Source organism: Dipodomys spectabilis, unplaced genomic scaffold (assembly GCF_019054845.1).
Source record: "Dipodomys spectabilis isolate Male_0828 unplaced genomic scaffold, ASM1905484v1 ptg000118l, whole genome shotgun sequence".
In the NCBI taxonomy this organism is placed as follows: Eukaryota; Metazoa; Chordata; class Mammalia; order Rodentia; family Heteromyidae; genus Dipodomys; species Dipodomys spectabilis.
This window is the reverse complement of record NW_024870795.1, coordinates 3,113,799-3,139,407: the sequence shown is the minus strand read 5'-3', so window position 1 is coordinate 3,139,407 and position 25,609 is coordinate 3,113,799. Positions and strand designations below refer to the sequence as shown.

The 25,609-nt window shown below is 43.2% G+C and overlaps 1 protein-coding gene across 2 annotated transcripts in view; it reads right to left on the bottom strand.

Annotated features, from left to right (window-relative positions):
* The window catches only part of Kdm1a (lysine demethylase 1A), a 73,039-nt gene extending 49,779 nt beyond the window's left edge, over nt 1-23,260 (bottom strand). For both annotated transcript variants that reach the window (XM_042688651.1, XM_042688652.1), the window contains exons 1-2: nt 22,798-23,260; nt 13,721-13,886 (exon numbers count right to left, since the gene is read on the bottom strand). In XM_042688651.1, the coding sequence (XP_042544585.1) occupies nt 13,721-13,886; nt 22,798-23,154 (523 nt within the window). In that variant the 5' untranslated portion in view covers nt 23,155-23,260. The remainder of the gene's footprint in view (nt 1-13,720; nt 13,887-22,797) is intronic.
* Nucleotides 23,261-25,609: the final 2,349 nt, after the last annotated feature.

Below are 25,609 nucleotides of genomic sequence, written 5' to 3'. Positions count from 1 at the left end.
TTCAGATGTAGCCTATACAAGACAGAAGAAAAAGCCTCAGGGAGTGGTTCCTTTGCAGCACACACAAGAGGCCTTTTAACAGTGCTGTGATCCCTACTGTGTCAAAAACATATTCTAAATGAAATTTGTGGGTTTTGACGAAAACAGCAATCCCAGGGTTAATTTAAAACACTGACCTAAACCTAATGATCTAGAACAGAGAACATTGTTCTGCTCAAAATGGAAGCCTACCTAGAACAGTAACTGCACCACTAAAGTCGCGCCAGTGGGAAGTTTAACAATCTTATTTTTTTCTGTAGGGTTTGAAACTCAGGGCCCAGGCGCTGTCCTTGAGCTTTTTCACTCAAAGCTAGCGCTCTACCACACTTGGAGCCACAGATCCACTTCCAGTTTTTCTTTTTTCTTTTTTTTTTTTGTCGGTCATGGAGCTTGAACTCTGGGCTTGGGTGCTATCCCTGCGCTCTTCAGCTTAAGGCCAGGGCTCTACCCCTTGAGCCACAGGGCCAGTTCCAGTTTTCTAGTGGTTTACTGGAGATAAGAGTCTCATGGACTTTCCAGCCCAGGCTGGCTTTGGACCATGATCCTTAGATCTCAGCCTCCAGAGTAGTTAGGATTACAGGTGTGAGCCACCAGCACAGAGCACCACTTCCAGTTTTCTAATGGTTAACTGAAGATAAAGAGTCTCATAGAGTTTCTTTCCCTGGGCTGGCTTTGAACCATGATCTCAAGATCTCAAACTTCCAAATAGCTAGGATTTTAGGGTAAGGCCCCAGGCCCCAGATGCAAGTTTACTTTTTTTTATCCAAAGAAATAAAAAGCTAAGCCGGGCGCTGGTGGCTCACGCCTGTAATCCTAGCTACTCAGGAGGCTGAGATCTGAGGATCGCGGTTCAAAGCCAGCCCGGGCAGGAGAGACTGTGAGACTCCTATCTCCAATAAACCACCAGAAAACCGGAAGTGGCGCTGTAGCTCAAGTGGTAGAGCGCTTGCCTTGAGCTGAAGAGCTGAGGGACAGCGCCCAGGCCCAGAGTTCAAGCCCCACGACCGACAAAAAAAAAAAAAAAGAAATAAAAAGCTCAGGCCTGAGAAAGTGGCTCAGTGGTAGAGTGCTTGGTAGCATGCATGAAGCCCTGGGTTCCATTGCTCAGTACCACATACACAGAAAAAGCTGGAAGTGGTGCTGTGGTTCAAATAGTAGAATGCTAGCCTTGAGCAAAAAAAGCTCAGGGACAGTGCCCAGGCCCTGAGTTCAAGCCCCATGACAAGAGGGAGGAGAGAGGAGGGAGAAGAAGGGAGGAGGGAGGAGGAATGAGGAGAAGGGAGGAGGAAGAGGAGGAAAGTAAGAGCTCTACAAGCCAAAAAGAAAAGTAAATCTTTTAGAAATGATGGAAAGACTTTGAATTTTCATGTGCTATTTATTTACCTAGACATTCCATAGTAGAGATCTTGATAATTACCTAAGTGGGTGCAAAGCACTGGTTCATATAGTACACCTCAAAATGTTCCATAGAAAAGCATAATTCAGATGCTGTGTTATGTTGCTAACTTGCTTTAAAGAGAATATTAAACTTTATTTTAGAGCTTCTATTAAAAGTACTATTGTGGTGGAACAGAATAGAAGATCCAGAAATAAATCCACAGGCCTACAGCCAGCTGATATTCGACAAAGGAGCCAAAGACATGCAATGGAAGAAACACAGCCTCTTCAACCGCTGGTGCTGGGAAAACTGGGCAGCCACATGCAGAAAACTAAAAGTGGACCCCAGCCTATCACCATGCACCAACATCAACTCAAAATGGATTAAAGACCTTAACATTAAACAGTGTCGGACACAGTAGTTAGCATTCATTATTTGGTAACGACTGTGATTACCATTTTTCTACCTTGTTCATACTTTCCCATATCCATTTAAAAATAGTCTTTGACATACAATGGAAGAAACAGCCTCTTCAACCACTGGTGCTGGAAAAACTGGGCGGCCAACATGCAGAAGACTAAAAGTGGAACCCAGCCTATCACCATGTTGATCAACTCAAAATGGATTAAAGACCTTAACATTAAACCTGAATCTCTGAAACTACTGCAGAACAGAGTAGGAGAGACACTTGAACTAATAGGCACAGGAAGGAACTTCCTGAACAGAGTCCCAGGGTCACAACAAATTGGATAGAGACTCAACAAATGGGACTACCTTAAAATAAAAAGCTTCTGCACAGCTAAAGCTATCGCAACCAAGCTAGAAAGACAAACAACTAATTGGGAAAAAATATTTACCAGCAATATATCAGACAAGGGGTTAACATCCTGTATATACAGGGAACTCAAAAAACTAATCCCTCCCAAACCTAACAAACAAATTACTAAATGGGCAAGGGAACTAAAGAGGGACTTCTCAAATGAAGAAATAAAAATGGCAAAGAAACACATGAGGAAATGTTCATCATCCTTGGTAGTGAAGGAAATGCAAATAAAGACAACCCTGAGATACCACCTTACCCCAGTCAGAATGTCCCACATCCACAAATCAGCCAACGACAAATGCTGGAGGGGATGTGGAGAAAAAGGAATCTTATTACACTGCTGGTGGGAATGTACACTTATACAGCCACTTTGGAAAGCAGTCTGGAGGGTCCTTAGAAAGCTAAAGATTGACCTCCCTTATGACCCAGTCATACCACTTCTAGGTATCTACCCTGAACAACAGGAACCAATATACAAGGACATATGCACCTCCATGTTTATTGCAGCACTGTTCACAATAGCTAGGATATGGAAACAACCCAGATGCCCCACCAAGATGAATGGATCCAAAAATTGTGGTATCTATACACAATGGAATATTATGCAGCCATTAGAAATGACAAAATAATGGCATTTGCAGGGAAATGGATGGAGCTAGAAGGAATCATGTTGAGTGAGGTAAGCCAGGAGCAAAGAGACAAACGGTACATGGTCTCCCTGATAAGTGGATGCTAAATCCAAAATGTTAGGTGATACGACAAAACTAACAGGACTTAAGAAACAAAGAACTCCCACTCATCTGGTCGAGCCACTACTAAATATCCCATTGCTGCTGATCACATGTATGGTGTATATGTGTACACCGTTATATGTTATAGACTGTGATAGACAATTTGCTCCAGGAAAGTTGGAATGAACTTGTGACTTTAAATGAGCATCATTATTCCACAATACTGTGAAATTTGGGAAATTATGTAATCACTTAATCACAATAAAAAAAAAAAAGAACCTCGGGGAAGGTAGGGAGGGAAGGGATGGTAGGGGGAAAACAATGGAGGGGGTAACAATGCTCAATAGGAAGTGTCCTCATTGCCTTACTCATGTAACTGTAACCCTCTATATAGTATCTTTACAATAAAAAATAAAAATAAAAAAAAGAAAGAGCAGTCTAAAAAAAAAAGTACTATTGTGGGCTAGGAATGTGGCTTAGTGGTAGAATGCTTGCCTAACATGCATGAAGTCTGGGTTCAATTCCTGAGTACCACATAAACAGAAAAAGGCAGAAGTGCTGCTGTGGCTCAAGTAGCAGAGTGCTAGCCTTGAGCAAAAGCAGCTCAGGGACAGTGCCCAGAGTTCAAGCCCCAGGACTGGCATAGCTAGCTAGCTAGCTAGATAGATAGAAGTACTATTGCAACAATACATACCGGATAACAATGAAAATTTTCTAATAAGAAAATCCTTTTGCTTTGCTCAATCTGAGATTCTCAGAATTCTGGCAATTTTCTTCTTCCTAGATATGAACAATTTCCCTCCCACTGTAAGTAAACCTTAGGTTTAGACTTATATGAAGAAGATATAACTTCATAAGCATCAATCTGTGTTCCACAAATAAAATATAAAAATCAAAAGAAAAAACCCACAAAATCCTATCTTCACAAGTTTAACATCTGTGGGCTGGAAAGGTGGCTCAGTGGTACAGTGTTTGCCTTGCACGCATGAGGCCCTGGGTTCGATTCCTTAGCACCATGTGCGCAGAAAATGCCAGAAGTGGCACTGTGGCTTAAGTGGTAGAGTGTTAGCCTTGAACTGAAGAGCTGAGGGACAGCACCCAGGCCCAGAGTTCAAGCCCCACAATCCACAAAAAAAAAAAAACAAAAAAGTTTAACATTTGTGATCAGTAAATATGGCAAAAATGTTACATTTGTTATTTGATAGAGTTGACAAATAGATTTTGATTGTTATTTTTGTTTTTGTTGTTGTCAGTTCTAGGGCTTGAATTCAGGGGTTGGCACTGTCCCTGGGCTTCTTTGCTCTAGGCCACTGTTTTACCACTTTGAGCCACAGGGCCAGAGAGTCTCAAGAACTTTCCTGCCCAGGCTGGCTTTGAACTACAATCCTCTCAGATTTCAGCCTCCTGAGTAGCTAGGATTACAGGTATGAGGCACTCTTTAAGTACAATATAACCAGATCAAATAAACAATGGTGGCAAAAAGAGTAATAATCTAAGATGTTATTAAGAAAATAAAGTTGGGGCTGGGAAGGTGGCTCAGTGGTAGAACGCTTGCCTTGCATGCATGAGGCCCTGGGTTTAATTCCTCAACACCATATAAGCAGAAAATGACAGAAGTGGCACTGTGGCTCAAGTGGTAGAGAGCTAGCCTTGAGCTGAAGAGCTAAGGGATAGCGTCCAGGCCCAGAGTTCAGGCCCATGACTGACAATATATATATATCAAGAAAAAAGAAAAGAAAAGAAAACTAAACAAATAATTTATCCTTAATAAAAAGCAAAACATGGCTGGGCGCCAGTGGCTCAAGCCTGAAATCCTAGTTACTGAGGAGGCTGAGATCTGAGGATCTCGGTTCAAAGCCAGCCTGGGCAGGAAAGTCCGTGAAACTCTTATCTCCAATAAACCACCAGAAAACTGGAAATGGCGCTGTAGCTTAAGTGGTAGAGTGCTCGCCTTGAGCAGAATAACTGAGGGACAGCGCCCAGACCCAGAGTTCAAGCCCGTGACCGACAAAAAAAAAAAAAAAAGGCAAAATAATCAATAAAATTTACTCACACATTAAGAAGCTCAATCTCTCAAAAGACCAAGCATCTGACTCAACAGTTTTGCCAGACAAAAACAGTAAAGATCTAAAACCCAATGAACCTAAAACTGCTTCAACATCATTCCTTTAAGTCTAATGTAATATTTCCCAAATCCAATTGTGAACAAAAACTTTATTTTAAAACACTAAGAGAGCAATTGTACAATATGGTGACTATGTTAGTGATAACACATTGTATTCTTGAAAACTACTGAAGGTAGAATATTAAGCAGTCTCACCACAAAAGAGATAACTATGGGAGGTAATGTCTATTTTAATTAGCTAGATTTAGTCAACAAAATATATATTACTTCAAAATATATATTACTTCAAAACAGACTTACACAATAGATTCATACAATTGTTATCTAACACTTTAAAAATTAAACCTTCTGAATTCTCTCGCCACTTTGTATCCAACTTTATTGTAGTGTCCTCACTACAGTGTATAGCCAATTGCTAACAATTGCACCCATCTGGACCAAATTCTTTGCAGAAGAGTCTAATCTTTATCTTTGAACTCTTAAGATCCAGCACTATACCAGCATCAAAGCATAGTTATATAGCTTATGTGGGTAGAATAAAGTGAGTGAGGAGCCACATCTGGAAGAATCTTATTTTGTGATTAGAATAACTATTCCTTTTTTGAAAGGAAATTTCCCTCCACATAACCAATCCTCTACTTTTGGCCGTTCCTGCCTCAAAGACCTTCTAGAATTAAACTGAAATGTAATGCACAAATGAGGTCCCCCTTCTATTAAATATGTATACATTTTCATCTTATGCCAGGCATTATATAAATAATCTGAGAGTAGGACCAAGTGTTATGCAGTTTAGTTATCTTGGTCCAGTTATAGATCTCTCAAAATATAGGAATTCTGAGTTGATCTAGATCATCTTTTTCAGATTGTCATATTATTTTCCTTAGTCTTCTGGTAAATTATTTTAGACACAATTCTAAGTCAGAAATTTGAAATGATGCTACTCAAGAAAAACAAATCAGGGGCTGGGAAGGTGGCTCAGTGGTAGAGCGCTTGCCCTGCAAACCTGAGGCCCTGGGTTCGATTCCTCAGCACCACATAAGCAAAAAGAAAAAAGCCAGAAGTGGCGCTGTGGCTCAAGTGGTAGAGCGCTAGCCTTGAGCTGAAGAGCTGAGGGACAGCGCCCAGGCCCAGAGTTCAGGCCCCACGACCGGACCCAAAAAAAAAAAAAAAAGAAAAGAAAAACCTATCAAGAAAATTAATCCTATGTCTGTTTTCTGAATCAATTATGCATCGTATTTCATATGATTAGTATTCAAATAATTCTAGGCATTTACTTCACACTAGCAGGTCTAAAAGACAATTTAGTTCACACTAGCAGGTCTAAAAGACAATCTGACAATCTATTAGTAGTGAATTCCCCAGACACATCTGGTAAATCTACAGACAGGTCATCTACTGAGCAGTGAGGTGTAATAAAAATCCTGTAATTTTTCCTGTAGAGGTAATTTTCACCAAAATTGAAAGCTACCTCTCCTCTGACTCCACATGTAGGTATATAGAGAGAAATCTGAGAATTGTTATACATGATTTAAAAAAATAATAAAGGGGCTGGGAAGGTGGCTCAGTGGTAAAGCGCTTGCCTTGCATGCTTGAGGCCCTGGGTTTGATTCCTCAGCACCCATAAGCAAAAAAAAAAAAAAAAAGCCAGAAGTGGCGCTGTGACTCAAGTGGTAGAGCGCTAGTCTTGAGTTGAAGAGCTGAGGGGCAGCGCCTAGGCTCAGAGTTCAGGCCCACGACTGGACTCAAAAAAATAAAAAATAAAAAAATAATAAAAAGAGCTAAACTTAAGCTATGTGCTAGTCACCCACACTTGTAATGCTAGCTACACAGGAGGCTGAGATCTGAGCATTGTAGTTCATAGCCAGAGACTTTTATCTCCAATTAACCAACAGAAAACCTGTGGCTCAAAGTGGTAGAATGCTAGCATTGAGCATAAAGAGCTCAGGGACAGCACCCAGACCCCAAGTTCAAGCCCCACGACCTACAAAAAAAAACAAAAAAACACCCAAATTTATTCACCTGAACTCTGACCATAACTATGCAGGTACTTGCCACTATCCCCGACACCTGCTACCAACTGCTGTCGATATGTTGGCTTTGCAGAGAGAGCAAGGCACTTTACAAGCAAAGAATCACACAAAATAAGGAGCTATCAGCAGCATGGATTACTTTTTTTTAAGTAAGGAAATCAATCCTTGGCTTTTCTCTTCAATTTTTTAATGGATTCATATACTGAATAAATAAGCAATGATGTAATTGACAAATACAAACATAAGGATTTTAGATTTTTTTAAAGAGTAAATTCTTATTAAGAATAAAATACTGTATATTCCAAAATATAGAGCTGAATTTCAACAAAACTAAGGCACAATGTTTAATAAGGCAATTCACATAGAAAATTAGTTAATGCAAGCTTACAATGTTTTGATGTTTCCCTTCTTTTTTTTTTTTTTGGTAGGTTGTAGAGGCTGAACTCTGGGCCTAGGCTTGTTCCTCAACTCTTCAGCTCAAGACCAGAGCCCTACCACTTGAGCCACAGCGCCACTTCCGCATTTTCTGCTTATGTGGTGCTGAGGAATTAAACCCAGGGCCTCATGCATGGGAGGCAAGCACTCTACCACTGAGCCACCTTCTCAGCCCTTCCCTTCATTTTGAAAGATAATTTAAAAGATTCTGCGTTTGCACTTTATTATGAATAATCAAATCTTTTTGGTCCTCAATCTTTTGTTATGTGAAAATCTTCATAATTGCCCTTGTGATCAAATGTCACTGAACCAAACTTCTACCTATACCTTTCATATAATATGGGTTATTTAGCATTTTTACAACTTAGGGTCTTGCTCAGGCTAAGCAAAAGCTTTGCCACTGAGCTACACTTCCCAGCTCAATGTAAATTTTTAAATTATTTTCACCTCACAGTTTGTTACATCATCGGGGTCATGTGATAAATTGTAAAATTGAAAACATAGACTTTTTGTTATGCCAAACTCTCACATCAATGATTTTTGTCAACTTATTAACAGCTTTTCTTTTAACCATATTTATACTTCCAAAGATACCATGTTCAAGAAAGAAATAAATTCTAGAATAGAAAAACTCTAGCCCAAAAGAATATAAACAAGATAAGCATCTTTCCTAATTCCATCAATAAAGTAGATTATATTAATAGCATAGAGCTGTTAGTTGTCAGCAGTTAACCAATGCTTAATGAAGCCTTCCTCACTGAAAAAAATGGCACATACGGGCAAGTGCTTTTACACACACACACACACACACACACACACTTCAGTTAACCAATGCTTAATGAAGCCTTCCTCACTGAAAAAAATGGCACATACGGGCAAGTGCTTTTACACACACACACACACACACACACACACACACACACACACTTCTGATCAATCTGAGAATTTCATTAACTTGAAGAAGCTTTGAGAAAGGTATCCTAATAGCCTATTCCAAGCTTCCTTTTAGAGCTAGGAATGTTGTTCAAGCAGGCACTTTTCAATACTGCCTCCCCCTCCAACACATTTTCATTAATGTTTCAGACAATATACAACAAAACTACATCTAACTCAAAATAAAATATATCTTTTCAAATCAGAGTTCTGTAGTACAAATCTAAGACTTGGAAATATCAAGATTCTTATAGTAAATTTCAGTTGCTAAGACAGTAGAGGTGAGAACTAAAGCATGCTTTTGTATGAAAATAAAAACGGAAGAATGATCCAATATATATAGAATACAGGAGGTGTGGCTCAAATGGCATATTACAAGCCTGAAGCCTGAGTTTAATCCCCATTATTGCCAAAAAACAAAATGAAACAAAATAACAGAAAAAAATTTTTTCCAATAGAAGGCTACTTCAATGGTGGGGAAATTATTCTAAACTAATAAAGTACAATTGAGTGAAATTTTATTCTTTTATAGATGCTCCACTGTTATATGACACTATTAATAATCAAACATACTCAATGAACAGGGGATCATTGCTGTGACCTAAGGAGGAAGAGAGGAAGTTTTCATTTTTATAGAAAAGGTTCTAGGACACAAAACCATCATTTTTTGAAAACAAATATGTCGTGATACAGTAAGTACAAAAATACACAGAAACATTTAAACAAAATAAGGTAGGTTTAAAAACAGTATTTGATATTAAAGCTTCTTATTTACCTATTTATCAGAACTACACAACGCTACAGAAAGTTATGATCAAAAATTGAAAATGCAAAACCAATGTTTAAATCTAGAAAACTGTTTCCCAATAAAACAAACCCAATCCAAAAAACAAACAAGAACAACAACAACAAAAAAATCAGTTTCTGTTAAAAAATAAACACAAAAAAAACACCTTTGGAGTCTGGCTATATAAATCAGTGGTAGAGTATGTGCTTAGCATGAAGAAACTCGAAGTTCCAACCCCAACAATCTCCCCCAAAATATCAACTGATATTTGATATCAAATAATACCGAGAACATTTTTCCATTGGCTGAAATCAACTAAACCCAATTACCAAAGTACTTGTCTCTCCAATCCTCATCTTTAATTCCTTTACCCCATCTCTTACACAGAATATCAGATTGATTCTTCTATAGCAATATAGCAGTTCAACCTTTTTTATGTTACAGAACCTAAACTTAGTATTACAATTCTTGTCTGGCATGCTAAAAAATCCTGAGTTAGATTCCTATTACTCCACACCTGCTCAAATTCCTGACCAAGGTTACCCACAATATGGTTTTCTAGCTTCCTCCTCTCCAGGCATTCCTAGAACTTCTCCAAATTGTTTGATCCTCTGACATCACAAGACTTGTGCTTTCCAAATGAACAAAGTTGGTTTTGTTTTTTTTTTCTTTCTTTCTCTTGTCAGTCCTGGGGCTTAAACCGACGGCCTTGGGTACAGTTCCTGAGCTATTTTGTCCAAAGCTAGCACTCTACCACTTTGAGCACAATTCCATTTCTGGTTTTCTGGTGGTTAATTAGAGATAAGTCTCACAGACTTATCCTGCCTGGGCTAGCTCTGAACCATGATCCTCAGATCTCAGCCATCTGAATAGCTAGGATTATAGGTGTGAGCCATCAGTGCCTAGCTCAAAGTTGTTCTTTTTACTTAAAATTAACACTTCAGAAAGCAAAGCAAAATTTTCCAAAATTTAAAAATTGGTAAGGGTGAAATGTAGGCAAATGTTATCTATTTTTAAAATAAATTCCTAGTCACTATATAAACTGAAATAAAAAGGTTTAGTAGGAAACAAGCATCTTCTCTCAAGATTGTAATATACTTATTGCAATTCTTTGTGTATCTATGTCTCTGTGTGCAATCTGGTACTGGGCATTTAACTCTGGGCTTTTCACTCTTTCTCAACTTTCTATCATTGCTGGTGCTCTTCCACTTTAGCTATGCTTCCACAGCCTAGCTTTTGCTGCTTTTAATTGGAGATAAAAGTCTCATGGACTCTTCTGCCTGGGCTGGCTTCAAACCGTGATTTCAGATCTCAACCTCCTAAGTAGCAAGAATTACAGGTGCCGAGCTGGGAAGGTGGTTCAGTGGTAGAGCGCTTGCCTTGCATGCATGAGGCCCTGGGGTTTGATTCCTCAGCACCACATAAGCAGAAAAAGCTGGAAGTGGCGCTGTGGCTCAAGTGGTAGAGTACTAGCCTTGAGCTGATGAGCTGAGGGACAGTCCCCAGGCCCAGAGTTCAGGCCCCACGACCGGCAAAAAAAAAAAAAAAAAGAAGCCGGGCGCTGGTGGCTCACGCCTGTAATCCTAGCTACTCAGGAGGCTGAGATCTGAGGATCCCGGTGCAAAGCCAGCCCGGGCAGGAGAGACTGTGAGACTCCTATCTCCAATAAACCACCAGAAAACCAGAAGTGGCGCTGTAGCTCAAGTGGTAGAGCGCTCGCCTTGAGCTGAAGAGCTGAGGGACAGTGCCCAGACCCAGAGTTCAAGCCCCATGGCCGACCAAAAAAAAAAGAATTACAGGTGCAAGCTACCAGCAAGCACTCAGCTAATGCTTACTCAGTTAAGATTGGGGGGAGGGGGAGTCTCACAAACTTTTTGCCTAGTTGGCCTTGAGTTAAGATCTTCCAGATCTGCATCTGGAATAGCTAGGATTATAGATGTGAGCTACTGATGTCTGGTTAATTTTGTTATTTTATATACTGAAAAATTACAGCTGTTATCAAAACAACTCTAAGCACTGAAGATCCTCAACTTAGATAAAATTCCCCAAAATATATTAAGATAATCTATTTAAAGTGAAATAGTTATAGTATAGTAGTACTATGTTATAGTAAAGTAGTACTATGTTATAGTTAAGTAGAAAAAGGATGGTTCTTCAAATCCTAAATCCCTTTGCTGCAATACTCTGTATAGGAACAATGCCTGGCATTTATGTAATAAAAACATACTTCATTCACAAAAAAGAAAATACCCAAATCAAAACTTGGTTTAAAATTTTCAGAGGATAAAGAAGATTATCAGCTTGTCCTGAGCAGAGAGATTTGGCCTCTAGGCAGGAAAGAGATGAAGAAGCAGAAAATAAAAAAAGTTTATCATACTGAAAATACTGAGGACCACATTAAGAGAAGGTAAAGTAGCATCTGAGATATCAGATGCATATGTTATGCATCATTGCATAATACTTAAGACAGCCTTGACCTGAGAAAGTAGCGGCAATTTATGACAATTATTTTGTTAGCAGATGCACAGCAAAGGCAGAAGAAAAAAAAAAAGGTTAAGGAACAAAAATAGTATAAAACAATGAATAGAGGAGTAAAAGAGGTGTGGAGATATGACAGAAGAAGGGAAGACAGCTAAATATAAGAGGAAAAATCAACAACATGAGTGTTGATATTAAAAAAATTAGGCATGTGTTTAGACATTTGTCACCACTGAGATGAGAAACTTTCTAACAAAGACACGAGTAATAAATCATTTTAAGTTCTAGGAAAAATCACTTCTTGAAAAACCTTGGGATGAAAGAAACTAGAATCTAATCTTTCACTGTTTTCAAATAGTATTCCTTTACTACATTTTACTTTGGAAATTATATAAATTTTTAAGAATTTTAGTCAGAATTCAGCTCTAAACCTGAATTAAAATTAATACTTGATGCTGTAACAGATATGATATGAAATTGGGATCTTATTTTTATTTATTTATTTTGTCGGTCGTGGGGCTTGAACGTGGCGCTGTCCTTGTGCTGTCCTTGTGCTCTTCAGCTCAAGGCGAGCGCTCTACTGCTTGAGCCACAGCACCACTTCTGGTTTTCTAGTGGTTTATTGGAGATAAAAGTCTCACGAACTTTCCTGCCCGGGCTGGCTTTGAACCTCGATCCTCAGATCTCAGCCTCCTGAGTAGCTAGGATTATAGGCATGAGCCAGCAGCGCCTGGCTTGGGATCTTATTTTAAAAAGATATAGCAGTGGCATGGATCAAGATGGTTTGCAGTCATAACCTGACTTCTGGAATTGAAACCTCTTTGTATGACTATTTAATAAGAAGATATATGGCTAAAAAGACTACCGAAGTGAGTGGGCCTGGAGTTAATGAAATATAAAAATGATTACAAGGAGCCAGGCATGGTAGTTCATGCCTAGTATCCCAGCACTCCTGAGGTGAGGGCAGGAGAATCTCAAGTTCCAAGTTTCAAGACCAATATGAGCTACAGAGACTATGTCTTTAAAAAAAGAGAAAGAAGGACTGGGAAGGTGGCCTAGTGGTAGAGTGCTTGCCTTGCATGCATGAGGCCCTCGGTTTGATTCCTCAGCATCCCACAAGCAGAAAAAGCCGTAAATGGCATTGTGGCTCAAGTGGTAGAGCACTAGCCTTGAGCTGAAGAGCTGAGGGACAGCGCCCAGGCCCAGAGTTCAGGTCCCATGACTGGCCAAAAAAAAAAAAAGAGAGAGAAAAAGAAAGCTGGGTCTAGTGGCTCACACCTGTAATTCTAGCTACTAAGCAGGCTGAGATCTGAGGATTGTGGTTCAAACCCAGCCCAGGCAGGAAAGTCTGTGAGACTCTAATCTCTAATTAACACCAGAAAATCAGAAGTGGTGCTATGGCTCAAGTGGTAGAGCACTCGCCTTGAGCTGAAGATCTGAGGGAAGAGTACCGAGGCCCAGAGTTCAAGCCCATAACCAAAAAAAAAGAAAAAAAAAAGAAAATATATATTTATTTACAATCATTCACCAAAAAAGTGCTCTTCTCAAAATTGACTCAAACCATAAAGGTTTTTATCGGAAAGTATATTACAAATGCATAATTTTTAATTTGCAAATCATGTTTCCTTTAAGCTATCAATCAGAATCATCATTGACAGAACTCGTTCTTTGAGTTTAAGGTTATATGTTTTCTCTAATCATTTATTTTCCCTACTTTCTACCCAAATTATATTGCCACTGTCCTTCCAGAACAGTACCATCCTTTCCTTTCCTCCAAGATATGGACAGAAATACACACAGAAACTGCCGATATGTATACATACACATAGACACACAAGGCAAGAACCCCAACAGCAAAGCAGAAACCAAAGATGAAGACATAAATAACACAATACTGTGAAGTAGAATATCCTATTCTTATTTCTAGAATAAAAGAAGTCATGGTTGGTCACTCTACTCACCAGATGGCTCTTCAGGCTCACTTTCATTTTCTTCCTCAGGTGGGGCTTGAGGAGGTGGTGGTGGTAGCTTCTTTTCCTTCTCTGCTTTGGCATTTCTCTCTTCTTCTGAATAATACTCATCTTCTGAGAGGTTGGCCAAACTCTCATCCATCTCTCTGTATTCTACCTATGAGGAGATTATACCAGCATGTGTTAAATACAGTGAACATCTGAAATCAGACTCTACTTGGAACCACTAGTAAATATGAATAGCTTTCTAACTTCAAACTTTAAAGGAAATATATGCATGTAGCAAGGAACAAACAAGTTTATAATAAGTAGTTATTAAAAATCTAAAGCCTTGGGGCTGGGAAGGTGGCTCGGTGGTAGAGCACTTGCCTTGCATGCCTGAGGCCCTGGGTTCGATTCCTCAGCACCACATAAGCAAAAAGAAAAAAGCCAGAAGTGGCACTGTGGCTCAAGTGGTAGAGTGCTAGCCTTGAGCTGAAGAGCTGAGGGACAATGCCCAGGCCCAGAGTTCACGACTGGACCAAAAAGAAAAAAAAAATCTAAAGCCTTCTGCCAAGTGCCTATGGCTCACACCTGCAATCCTAGGTACTTAGGAGTCTGAGATCTGAGGATCATGGTTTGAAGCCAACATGGGTGGGAAAAGTCTGAGAGACTCTTATCCCCAATTAGCTACCAAAACGTTAGAAGCAGAGCTGTGGCTCAGGTGGTAGAGGATCAGCCTTAAGGAAGAAGGCTTAGGAACAGCACCCAGGCCCACAACTGACATCAAAAAAATAATACAATTAAAGCTTCATGAAACAATTCTGTGTCAGTTTAACTTGATCTATAATTTTTACATTATGACACTGTCTAATTTAAATCACTGAGTTTCCCTACAACTCCTAAAAATAGTTGTTTTGGATTTTTTTTCCACTGTGTACATATAATGAATACACTGTAAATTCAACAAATGACCAAAATAACTTTCAGACAAAAATAGTTAACTAAAGCTGGGTGTGATAGTGTGTAAGCCCAGCACTCAGGATACAGAGGCAGGAAGATCTCAAATTTTAGGCCAGCTTGGTTTACAAACCAAGATCAAGGTCAGCCTGAGCTACAAAAGGAGATACTGACTTAAAGACAAAGGGCTGATAAAATATGGAAACAGACCAGATGCCCCACAACAGATGAGTGGACCCAAAAAATATGATATCTATACACAATGGAATTTTACACAGACATTAGAAAGAATAAAATAATTTCATTTGCAGGGAAATGGATAGAACCAGAAAAAATCATATTAAGTGAAGTAAGCCAAGCTCAGAGAAACAAATGGCACATGTTGTTTCTGATGTGTGCAAATTAGATATAAAATGCACTTAGATATGAGAAGTTCTACAAGATTTTAGATACTCACACACAATGAGACCCAAAGAGGATATTCTTAGGAGAGAAACACAAAGGCGCAATGTCTAAGCGCCTCTTCATATTTATATAAAATAATATACATGTGGAAAGGAACTCCATGATATGGAAATAAGAGACTTATTTTTGAAGGTTTTGATGATTTTGTCTTCTTTACCTTTTGTATGGTATATTCAAGTGTACATCTTGGAAGGGGTGGAGGAAGGGTACAGAACTTGAGGGAAAACAAGTGAAAAGGTGCAACAGTGGAGCTCAATGGACATTGAAAAAAGTGAACTATACAACTCATGAATGGAGATGGGAGAGAGGGAATGGAAGAGAATGAGGGAACAGAAGACACTGTACAAAAGGAAATGTTCTCAGTACCTGACTCATATAAGTGTAATCCTTTTGTACATACCTCCATAATAACAATGAAGTAAATTAATTAAAAAAACAAAAACAAATAAAACAAGGAATGAATACACCTGCCTAACATTCACCATACTCCAGAGTATGGTCAATTATGAACATGTATATAAACATGTAGTTAACCAAAATGCCACGTTTGTCTAATAAGCCTGTGTTTCTAACTATTCCATGGGTCGTGGGGGAGGGGAGGAAAGACAAGTTACAAATAATAGTGATCCCTCAACTATGAAAGGTGCATTTCCTTAAAAATTCTACCTAAGGGGCTGGGAATGTGGCTTAGCCGTAGTGTTTGTCTAGCATGCATGAAGCCCTGGTTTGGATTCCTCAGTATAACATAAACAGCAAAAGCCTGAAGTGGTTCTGTGGCTCAAGTGGTAGTGCTAGCCTAGAGCAAAAAGGAGACAGTGACCAGGCCCTGAGTTCAAGCCACATAGCTGTCAAAAAACAAACAAACAAAAAACTGTACCTAAGGGCTGGAGAATGTGGTTTAGTGGCAGAGTGCTTGCCTAGCATGCATGAAGCCCTGAGTATTATTCCTCGGTACCACATAAACAGAAAATGCTGGAAGTGGCACTGTGGCTCAAGTGGTAGAGTGCTAGCCTTGAGCTTAGGGACAGTGCCCAGGCTCTGAGTTCAAGCAGTAAACAAATTGTACCTAACTGATGATAAAGAATCCTTATCAGAACAAATTAAATGATATGGAGATTTAGACTTCCAATCTTACTAGTAGTTTACACTCCAGTCATAAAGAAGACTAAGAGATCTTCCCCATTCTACTAATGACTTTGGTAACTTAGATTTTTAGCAAAGTATTGGGTAGAAAGCTATTGTAACCCTAGCTACTTAGGAGGCTGAGATCTGAGGATAGCAGCTGGGGCAGAAAAATCCATGAGAATCTTATCTCTAACTACTAAAAAGCCAGAAGTGGAGCTATGGCTTAAGTGGTAGAGTGCCGGCTTAGAGTGAACAGTACCCTGGGCTTCAGTCCTTCAGTTCAAGCCCTGTGGTGATATATATATATATATATATATATATATATATATATATATATATATATCTGTTACGTAAATCTTAGAACTCTTTTTTTTTTTTTTTTGGTCCGGTGGTGGGGCCTGAACTATGGGCCTGGGCACTGTCCCTCAGCTCTTCAGCTTAAGGCTAGCGCTCTACCACTTGAGCCACAGTGCCACTTCTGGCCTTTTTTCTTTTTTTTTGCTTATGTGGTGCTGAGGAATGGAACCCAGGGCCTCAGGCACTCAGGCATGCAAGGCAGGCGCTCTACCACTGAGCCACCTTCCCAGCCCCCTCTTAGAACTCTTGAAGCAAGGCTTATCTAAACTGGCCTCAGCTTGCTTTTCATTCCTTATATGGATATTCTCCAGGAGTAGGGAACCTTTTTTCTTCCAGGGGCCATTTGGACACTTATAACATCAGTGGAGGGCCATACAAAATGATCAATATAGGCTGACATCTGTGGGTAGCATGTGTGTCTGTCCCAAGTATTTTGAGAGCTTTGAGAGCTGGAAGTTCCCCATCCTAGCTAGCAACTGAGATTGTTTTTGCTGACCCCAAATGGGTGGGTATGTTTTTCTAGCTCCTTTCTAGTTTCTCCCCAAAATAAACACACTGCTCATTTGTCTTTTTAAAGTTTAGAGTAAAACCAGGTACTGGAGGCTCATGCCTATAATTCTAGCTACTTAGGAGGATCTGAGGATCACAGTTCAAAGCAGCCCAGGCAGGGAAATCTTGAGACTCTTATCTCCAATTAACCACTAAAAAGATGGAAGTGGAGTATGATAGAGTGCTAGCCTTAAGAAGAAGAAAAAAAAAGAGCTCAGGGACAGCACCCAGGCCCTGAATTCAAGTTCCAGGGTAAGCAAAGAATTATAAAGATAAAAATCTTACAGAAGCAGGGTGCTGGTATACCCACAGTCCTAGCAACCCAGGAAGCTGAGATCCAGAGGTTCACAGCCACCCTCAGTAGAGAAGTCTTTGACTCGATCTCAAAAAATAATCAGCAAAATGGAAATAAGAGGGTTTTTCCTTTGTTTTGTCTTATTTGGTCATTTATCTGTCCTTGGGGGGGGGGGCACAGAAATAGAGGGACAAAGGGTGAACAAATGCCAGCAGTGGTACTCACTAGACACTGTGTTTAAAATGAACTATAGAACTTGTGGGTCTAAACAGAAGGGGAAAACTGGGAATAAGGGAAGGGGTGACATTGTCCAAAAAGAAATGCACTCCTTACCTAACTTAAGTAACTGTAACCCTTCAGTACAATAACAATAAAAAAAAGTTGGGGGAAGGAGGACTAATCAGCAAAAGCAGGGCTGGAGGCTTGGCAGAAGTGGTAGAGCACCGGCTCCCCCAAGCAAGCTGAACTAAGGTGAGCTAGCATGAAGTCCTGAGTTCAAATCCCAGTATCCTCCCCATCCCTCACCCCCAAAATTAAAAACCTATTACTAAAACAATTTACAACATTTTTCTGGGTACCAGTCCTGGGGCTTGAGTCGAAGGCCTGTGTGTTGTCCCTGAACTTTTTTTTTGCTTAAGGCTAGTGCTCTACAACTTGAGCCACGGCTCCACTACTGGCTTTTTAGTGATTAATTAGAAATCAGTCTCACAGACTTCCTTGTCTAAGCTGGCTTTGAATGGTAATCCTCAGATCTCAACCTCCTGAATAGCTAGGATTATACAGGAATGAGTCATTAGCACTGTGCTTGCAAAACTATTTTTAAGAGCCTATTTTGGGGAGCAGAGGTTGGGGGAGTACTAGTTCTGGGGCTTGAACTCAGGGCCTGTGTGCTGGTCCTTCTGGCTTTTTAGTAGTTAACTGGAGATAAGTTTCACAGGCTTCTCTAAGCTGGCCTCAAATTACAACCCTCAGATCTCAGCCTCCAGAGTAGCTAGGATTTGGGAAGAGAGCCACTAGCACCCAGCAGAAAAAAAACTAATTTTGTTTAACCTAGAGTTTTATTCCTTTATTAGCTTACTGCTCTGAAAAGATATTAATATAATTTTATTACCATTAAGGTGTTGCATAGAAGGATTACCGTTTCATAAGCCAAGTAATGAACAGATTTCTTTTAATCATCCCTGTTTCTCCCTCCCATCCCTGCCCACAAAATTTGCTTTTTCCATGGGTGTCTATTGACTAGCATGACTACATTTGTTCACTCTTCTTCCATTTCTGCATCCCCATTGCCCTCCCAAATGACAAAAAGCAGCAACGACAAAACTCCTAAAACAAAAACAAACGACAACTCCACTCAAGGGTTTTTTGTTTTGTTTTCTCAGTCCTGGGGCTTGAAATTGGCCTGGGTGCTTTCCCTCAGCTCTTCAGCTCAAGGCTAGTGCTCTACCACTTAAGCCACAGTGCCACTTCCGGCTTTCTTCTGTTTATGTGTGCTGAGGAATCAAACCCAGGGCCTCATGAATGCAAGGCAAGCACTCTACCACTGAGCTACCTTCCCAGCCCCTTCTAGTTTTTTTTTAAACAAACAAAAAAAGGGACAAAAATTAACAGGTACTCAACATCATTACTATAAATCACACTATGATGAAATACCTCAATATCTACTAGTTTAGCCATAATAAAACAAAGACACTTTTAGAACTCTTTTACCCTGGTGGTGAAAAATGTAAAAAATTGTGCAGCTGCTACTGCAGCTTTAGCAATAGTTGTTCACAAAGGCAAAAATCAATACCATTATGACTTAGCAGTTCCACTTCTAGATATTATAGGCGAGAGGTAAAAACATAGGTTCACATACAAAATGTACATAGCCACATTATGCGTAATAGTCAAAGGTGGAAACAACCCAAATGTCCATCAAATTTTGGCTAACAAAAGGATAAATTCCATGTAAGTAATTATTCAGCTATACTGAACTACTACATGGGCTGGGAAGGTGGCTCAGTGGTAGAGCACTTGCCGTGCATGCATGAGGCCCTGGGTTCGATTCCTCAGCACCACATAAGCAAAAAGAAAAAAGCTGGAAGTGGCGCTGTGGCTCAAGTGGTAGAGTGCTAGCCTTGAGCTGAAGAGCTGAGGGACAGTGCCCAGGCCCAGAGTTCAGGCCTCACGACTGGACCCAAAAAAAAAAAACACCAAAAAATTAAAAAAAAAAAACTACTACATGATTAAACCTTATATGATTTCATATAAACTATCAGAGTAAGCCAGGCTTATGCATGGTGGCTCATGCCTGTAATCCTAGCTACTCATGAGGCTGAGATTTGAGGACGCAAGTTCAAAGCCAGCCAGGGCTGAAAAGTTCCTGTGAGACTCATCTCCAATTAACCGCTCAAAAACCAGAAGTGGAGCTGTGGCTCAAAGTGGTAGAGCACTAGCCTTGCGCAAAAGAGCTCAAGGACAGTACCCAAGCCCTGAGTTCAAGCCTCACCACCACCAACAAATTCAGAATAGGCAAATTCATAGTGGTGCTGAGTGCACATCCTTAGGGGAAGAAAAAAAAAAAAAAAATCACTGGGGGCTGGGAATGTGGCTTAGTGGTAAAGTGCTTGCCTAGCATGCATGAAGCCTTGGGTTCAATTCCTCAGTACCACATAAACAGAAAAGGCCAGAAGTGGTGCTGTGGCTCAAGTTGTAAAGCACTAGCTTTGAGCAGACAGTTCAGGAAAAGCATCCAGGCCCTGAGTTCAAGCCCCAAGAAAAAAAAAAGAAAAAAAGAAAAAAAATCACTGAATCATACTTAACAATGGAGACTTTTATGGAGACTATGTGAATCTCAATTGTTTTTTTAAGAAAATATCATATGGTTTCTGGTCACACTTCCTAGTGAAATAGTAAAATAAAATCCTATTGGGTTTGTGACCTCTATTTCATTCATAAAGGTTGTGGTCACCAACCTCTGTGCTTTTTCCTTTTTTTTTTTTTGGTTGGTTGTGGGGCTTGAACTCTGGGCCTGGGTGCTGTCCCTGAGCTCTTCAGCTCAAGGCTAGAGCTCTACCACTTGAGCCACAGTGCCACTTCCAGTTTTCTGAGTGGTTTATTAGAGAAATAAGACTCTCAAGTGCCTGTAATCCTAGCTACTCAGGAGGCTGTGATCTCAGGATCACAGTTCAAAGCCAGCCCAGGGAGGAAAGTCCATGAGACTCTTATCTCCAATAAACCACCAGAAAACCACTGTGGGTCAAGTGGTAGAACTCTAGCCTTGAGCTAAAGAGCTGAGGGATAGTGCTCAGTCCAAGTTCAAACCCCAAAACCAACAACAAAAAACAAAGTCTCACAGACTTTTCCTGCGTGGGCCGGCTTTGAACCATGATCCTCAGATCTTAGCCTCCTGAGTAGCTAGGATTACAGGCATGAGCCACCAGTGCCTGGTTCCTCTGTGCTTTTTCTAACCCATGATTTGGTAAAGGCCCCTCAAAAGTCTAGATTTATTTTTCCAGAGGTTTCTCAAGCAGACAATTCACACTGAGGGCTCTCAGTCTCAGTAACACTCATCTCAAGAAGCACTTCATCCCAATGACTTGGTATTTGTGCTTAAAAATGATATATAGGCCAGGCGCTAGCTGCTCACGCCTGTAATCCTAGCTACTCAGGAGGCTAAGATGTGAGGATCACAGTTCAAAGCCAGCCTGGGCAGCAAAGTCTGTGAGACTCATCTCCAATTAACCACCAGAAAACCAGAAATGGTGCTGTGGCTCAAGTGGTAGAGTTCAGGGACAGCTCCCAGAGTTCAAGCCCCATGAAAGATATACAGCAGCCAGGACCAGAGGTGTGCACCACTCCTTTCAGCTACCATTTTCCCAGCTACTCCAGAGGATGAGTTGGGAGGGTTTGAGCTCCAAAGTTTGAGACCAGCCAGGAGAAACATGAGACCTGATGTTAAAAACATAAAACCACAGATAATCTTGCACGTCTCAATTATGTAAATCGCACCATTTTAGTTAATACTTATCATGTTTTTTTACAGTGTTAAGAATGAAATCCAGGACCTCACATATCCTAGGCCAAGGCTCTACCACTGAGCAACACCCCAGTCTACTTATGAATTTATTATTTTTGTTTTTGCCAGTCCTAGGCTTGAACTCAGGGCCTGAACACTGTCCCTGAGTTTCCTTTGTTCAAGGCTAGCACTCTTCCACTTGAGCCAGTGCCACTTCTGGCTTCTTCTGTTTATGTGGTACTGAGGAACCGAACCCAGGGCTTCATGCATGCTAGGCAAGCACTCTACCACTATGCCAACCTCCCAGCCCCCAACTTATTCTTATATTGAATTTTTTCAACCAGAATATGAAGTCTCCAGGAAAAGCCCAAGTCAGCACCCTAACCCCGCCCTGCCCCAGTGCCCTTATGAGTTACTGTCCCATGTGACCCTTTGTTCCAGGAGACCTACCCTCTCCATCACAAGTGGGGAGCTCACATGAGTTAGGCTGCTCACTTAACCAGGTGACTTTAGTTGTTGAAATTGTGTGCCTCAGGGCTGGGATGTAGCTCAGTGGCAAAGCGCTTGCCTAGCAAGTGCAACGTCCTGGGTTCGATCCCCAGTACCAAAAAAGAAAAGGCAAAAAAAAAAAAAAATACAGAAATTGTGTGCCTCATTCCTAAAACAGAGCTAACAATACCTGCCTGTGTGTTCAGTGAGAGGAACATTTCGGCAATATTCTCAACACAGCTGTGGGCACACAGAAGAAGAGTGAGGCAGATATTGTCTTTATGCCCTGTGGGGTGCCAAGTCTTTTTTTTTTTTTTCTTCCCATAGACTTGTATTTTGATTAACATAGATATTCGCCCTTGTTCACCGGCTTTCTCCAAAGACCACTGGGGAGGGTAAAAACAAAGACGCAAACTCCTGGCTGACAGCACACGTTTAATGATGATCATCATCAGTACGCGACTAATAGTAATAATAATAGTGAGGAGGAGAAACAGCAGCACTTCCCTTTCTTTCCTGTACCCTGACTGACGCGCTTTAGCAACAACCCAGGAGCCACCACCCAGCTTCCAGTCGGTGACCAACGGCCGTGTCTCCAACACCCCCAAGCCGCGACTCCACGACGGGAAGCCATTTTCCCCCCGGCCAGAAGATGCCAGGTGCTCGGGGCTCCGGTGACAACACCGACCCAGCCCGCCCCCCAGCCGGGTCCCCGCGTCCGCCGGTCCCAGCACAAAGGAGACCCGCCCCGGTGCCCGCCCCACCCGACGGGCGGACGGCCCTGCGGCCGCCGGGACCCGGCGGGACCCCGGGCCGCGTCGCGGAGCCGGGGTCGGGCTCGGGGCTCACCTTCGCCCGCTTGCGCCGGCTGGTCCGCCGCCCCTCCTGAGTCTCCGCTATTCCGGTCTCCATGGGGGTCGCAGAGCCCGGCACCACCGTGGGCCCGGCCGGAGGCCCCGCGGACCCCGGAGGCTCGGCCAGGCCCCCGGGGGGCGAGGCCCGCGGAGGCTCCTTCTTGCGCGGAGTGCGCTCCCCGACCGCGCCCGGCCCGACCTCGGCGGGGCCTGCCAGGCCCGCGGGCGGCGCGGCCGCCTCCGAGCCGTTCTCGGCGCCGCCCGCCGTCCCCGGGCCGGTCTCGGTCCCGGCCGCCGCGGCCGCCGCCGCCGCCGCCGCCGCCGCGGCCGCTGCCTTCTTCCCCGACAACATTTCGGGCCGCCGGGCCGCCGCCGGCCGCAGGGGCCGCTCGGTCTGACGCTCCGTGGGTCCCGAGCCGCCTCGCTTCACACCGTCCGCGCGAAACCCGCCGCCGCCGCCGCCGCCGCCGCCGCCGCCGCTGCTGCTGCCGCGCTCGCGCAAGCGCCGTGCGCGCTCCCGCCGCGTGGAGACACAAAAAAGGGCCCGAGCCGCCCACAGGCCCCGCCTCCCCCGTACCGTGGAGCTGCGTCCTGGCGGCTAGAGCAGCGAGGTGCCGGCCTAGAGCGCCCCCTCGGGCTAGGGAGTCGCTCCCAGCGCCGTGCGAGCTCCCGGCGGACGCATCGGCCAGGCTTCCCCCGCATCGTTCGTTCCTCCGCCGTTCACTCATTCTTTCACGCACGCACTCGTGCGTCCCTTCAACCGGTGTAGCGACGCTCTCTACGAGACAAGGGATTGGAATTCCTGGCTTTCAAAGACCTCGCGGTCACTGGGGAAAACTAGAAAGAGCCGCTTGGGCCTCGGGGGCAATAAAATGGAGAAAAGTGAGATCGAGTGGAACTGTCTTCTCCGAGCCTTTGTTCTTCCTCCTGTCTGCACCCTCCCCCGCCCCACTCCATACGCCCTTGGCCCCTCCCACACAGCCCGGCCCGGTCCCCCCGCGTCCCAATCCCCCTCCCCATCCCACACAGCCCCAGCCCTCCCCCCCCCCCGCATCCCAACCCTCCCTCCCCATCCCACACAGCCCCGGCCCACCCCCACATCCCAACCCCCCCCTCCCACACAGCCCCAGCCCACCCCTCTGCATCCCAACCCCCCTCCCCATCCCATACAGCCCCAGCCCACCCCTCTGCATCCCAACCCCCCTCCCCATCCCACACAGCCCCAGCCCACCCCTCTGCATCCCAACCCCCCTCCCCATCCCACACAGCCCCAGCCCACCCCTCTGCATCCCAATCCCCCTCCCCATCCCACACAGCCCCAGCCCTCCCCCCCGCATCCCAACCCCCCCTCCCCATCCCACACAGCCCCAGCCCACCCCTCTGCATCCCAACCCCCCTCCCCATCCCATACAGCCCCGGCCCACCCCCACAACCCAATCTCCCCATCCCGCACAGTATCCCAAACCCCCTCCCCATCCCACACAGCCCCAGCCCACCCCCCATCCCAACCCCCCATCCCACACACTCGGTTCATTCCACCCAGTCCATCCCCGCCCATCTCAGCCCACCCCCCCCCACTCCCGTCCCACACACCCCTTCGGCCCATTCCCCCCCCCTTCTCTACATAAAGACCCTGCAAGGACCCAGTCTTGGAACAGGTCCTCTGTTTTTCCAATTTATTTCCCATTATTTACCCAGATCTACACTGCCTGTCTTTAAAGTAACTATGTTTTTTAAAGCCATTAACTTTACATGAAGTTTAAGAACTGGTAATACCACTCTGTGGTGATGAAATCCAGTCTGGCTGGCTTAGAATAGGATAGGTTGGCTACAAAAGAGCAGGAGGGAACTAGCTAGAGGAAAAAACAATTTTTTTTTTTAATTTTGAGGTTCGGGGGTTTGAACTCAGAGCTTCTTCCTTGCTAAGCATGCACTCTTACACTTGTACCAGGCGCTCCATTCTGGAGGAAAATGTTATCTTGTTTGGGATGATGGACAAGGATGTAAATATTCATCAAAACTCATTGATCTAGGGACTGGGAAGGTGGATCAGTGGTAGAGTGCTTACATGCATGAGGCCCTGGGTTCGATTCCTCAGCACCACCTAAGCAGAAAAATGCCAGGAGTGGCTCAAGTGGTAGAGGGCTAGCCTTGAGCTGAAGAACTGAGGGACAGTGCCCAGGCCCAGAGTTCAGTCCCCATGACTGGCCAAAAAAACTTACTGATCTACCAGGTGCCAGGCTACTCAAGAGGCTGAGATCTCAGGATTGCAAGTTCAAAGCCAGCCCTAGCAGGAAAGTCTGTGAGACCTTTTTTTTTTTTTTTTCCCAGTTGTGGGGACTGAACTCTGGGCCTAGGCTCTGTCCCTCCCTCTTCAGCTCAAGGCTAGCACTCTACCACTTGAGCCACAGCGCCACTTCCAGATTGATTTTCTGCTTATGTGGTGCTGAGGAAATCGAACCCAGGGCCTCATCATGCATGCAAGGCAAGCACTCTACCACTGAGCCACCTTCCTAGCCCTGTGAGATTCTTATCTCCAGTTAACCATCAGAAAACCAGAAGTGGTGCTGTGGTGCTGTGGCTCAAGTGGTAGAGCACTAGCCTTGAGCTGAATAGCTCAGGGACAGCACCCAGGCACAGAATTCAAGCCCCACGACCAAAAAAACCCCCAAAACAAAAACAAAGTAACTCAGCCAGGTGCCAGTGGCTCACACCCGTAATCCTAGCTACTCAGGAGGCTGAGATCTGAGGATCACAGCTCAAAGCCAGCCCAGGCAATAAAGTCCATGAGACTCTTAGCTCCAATA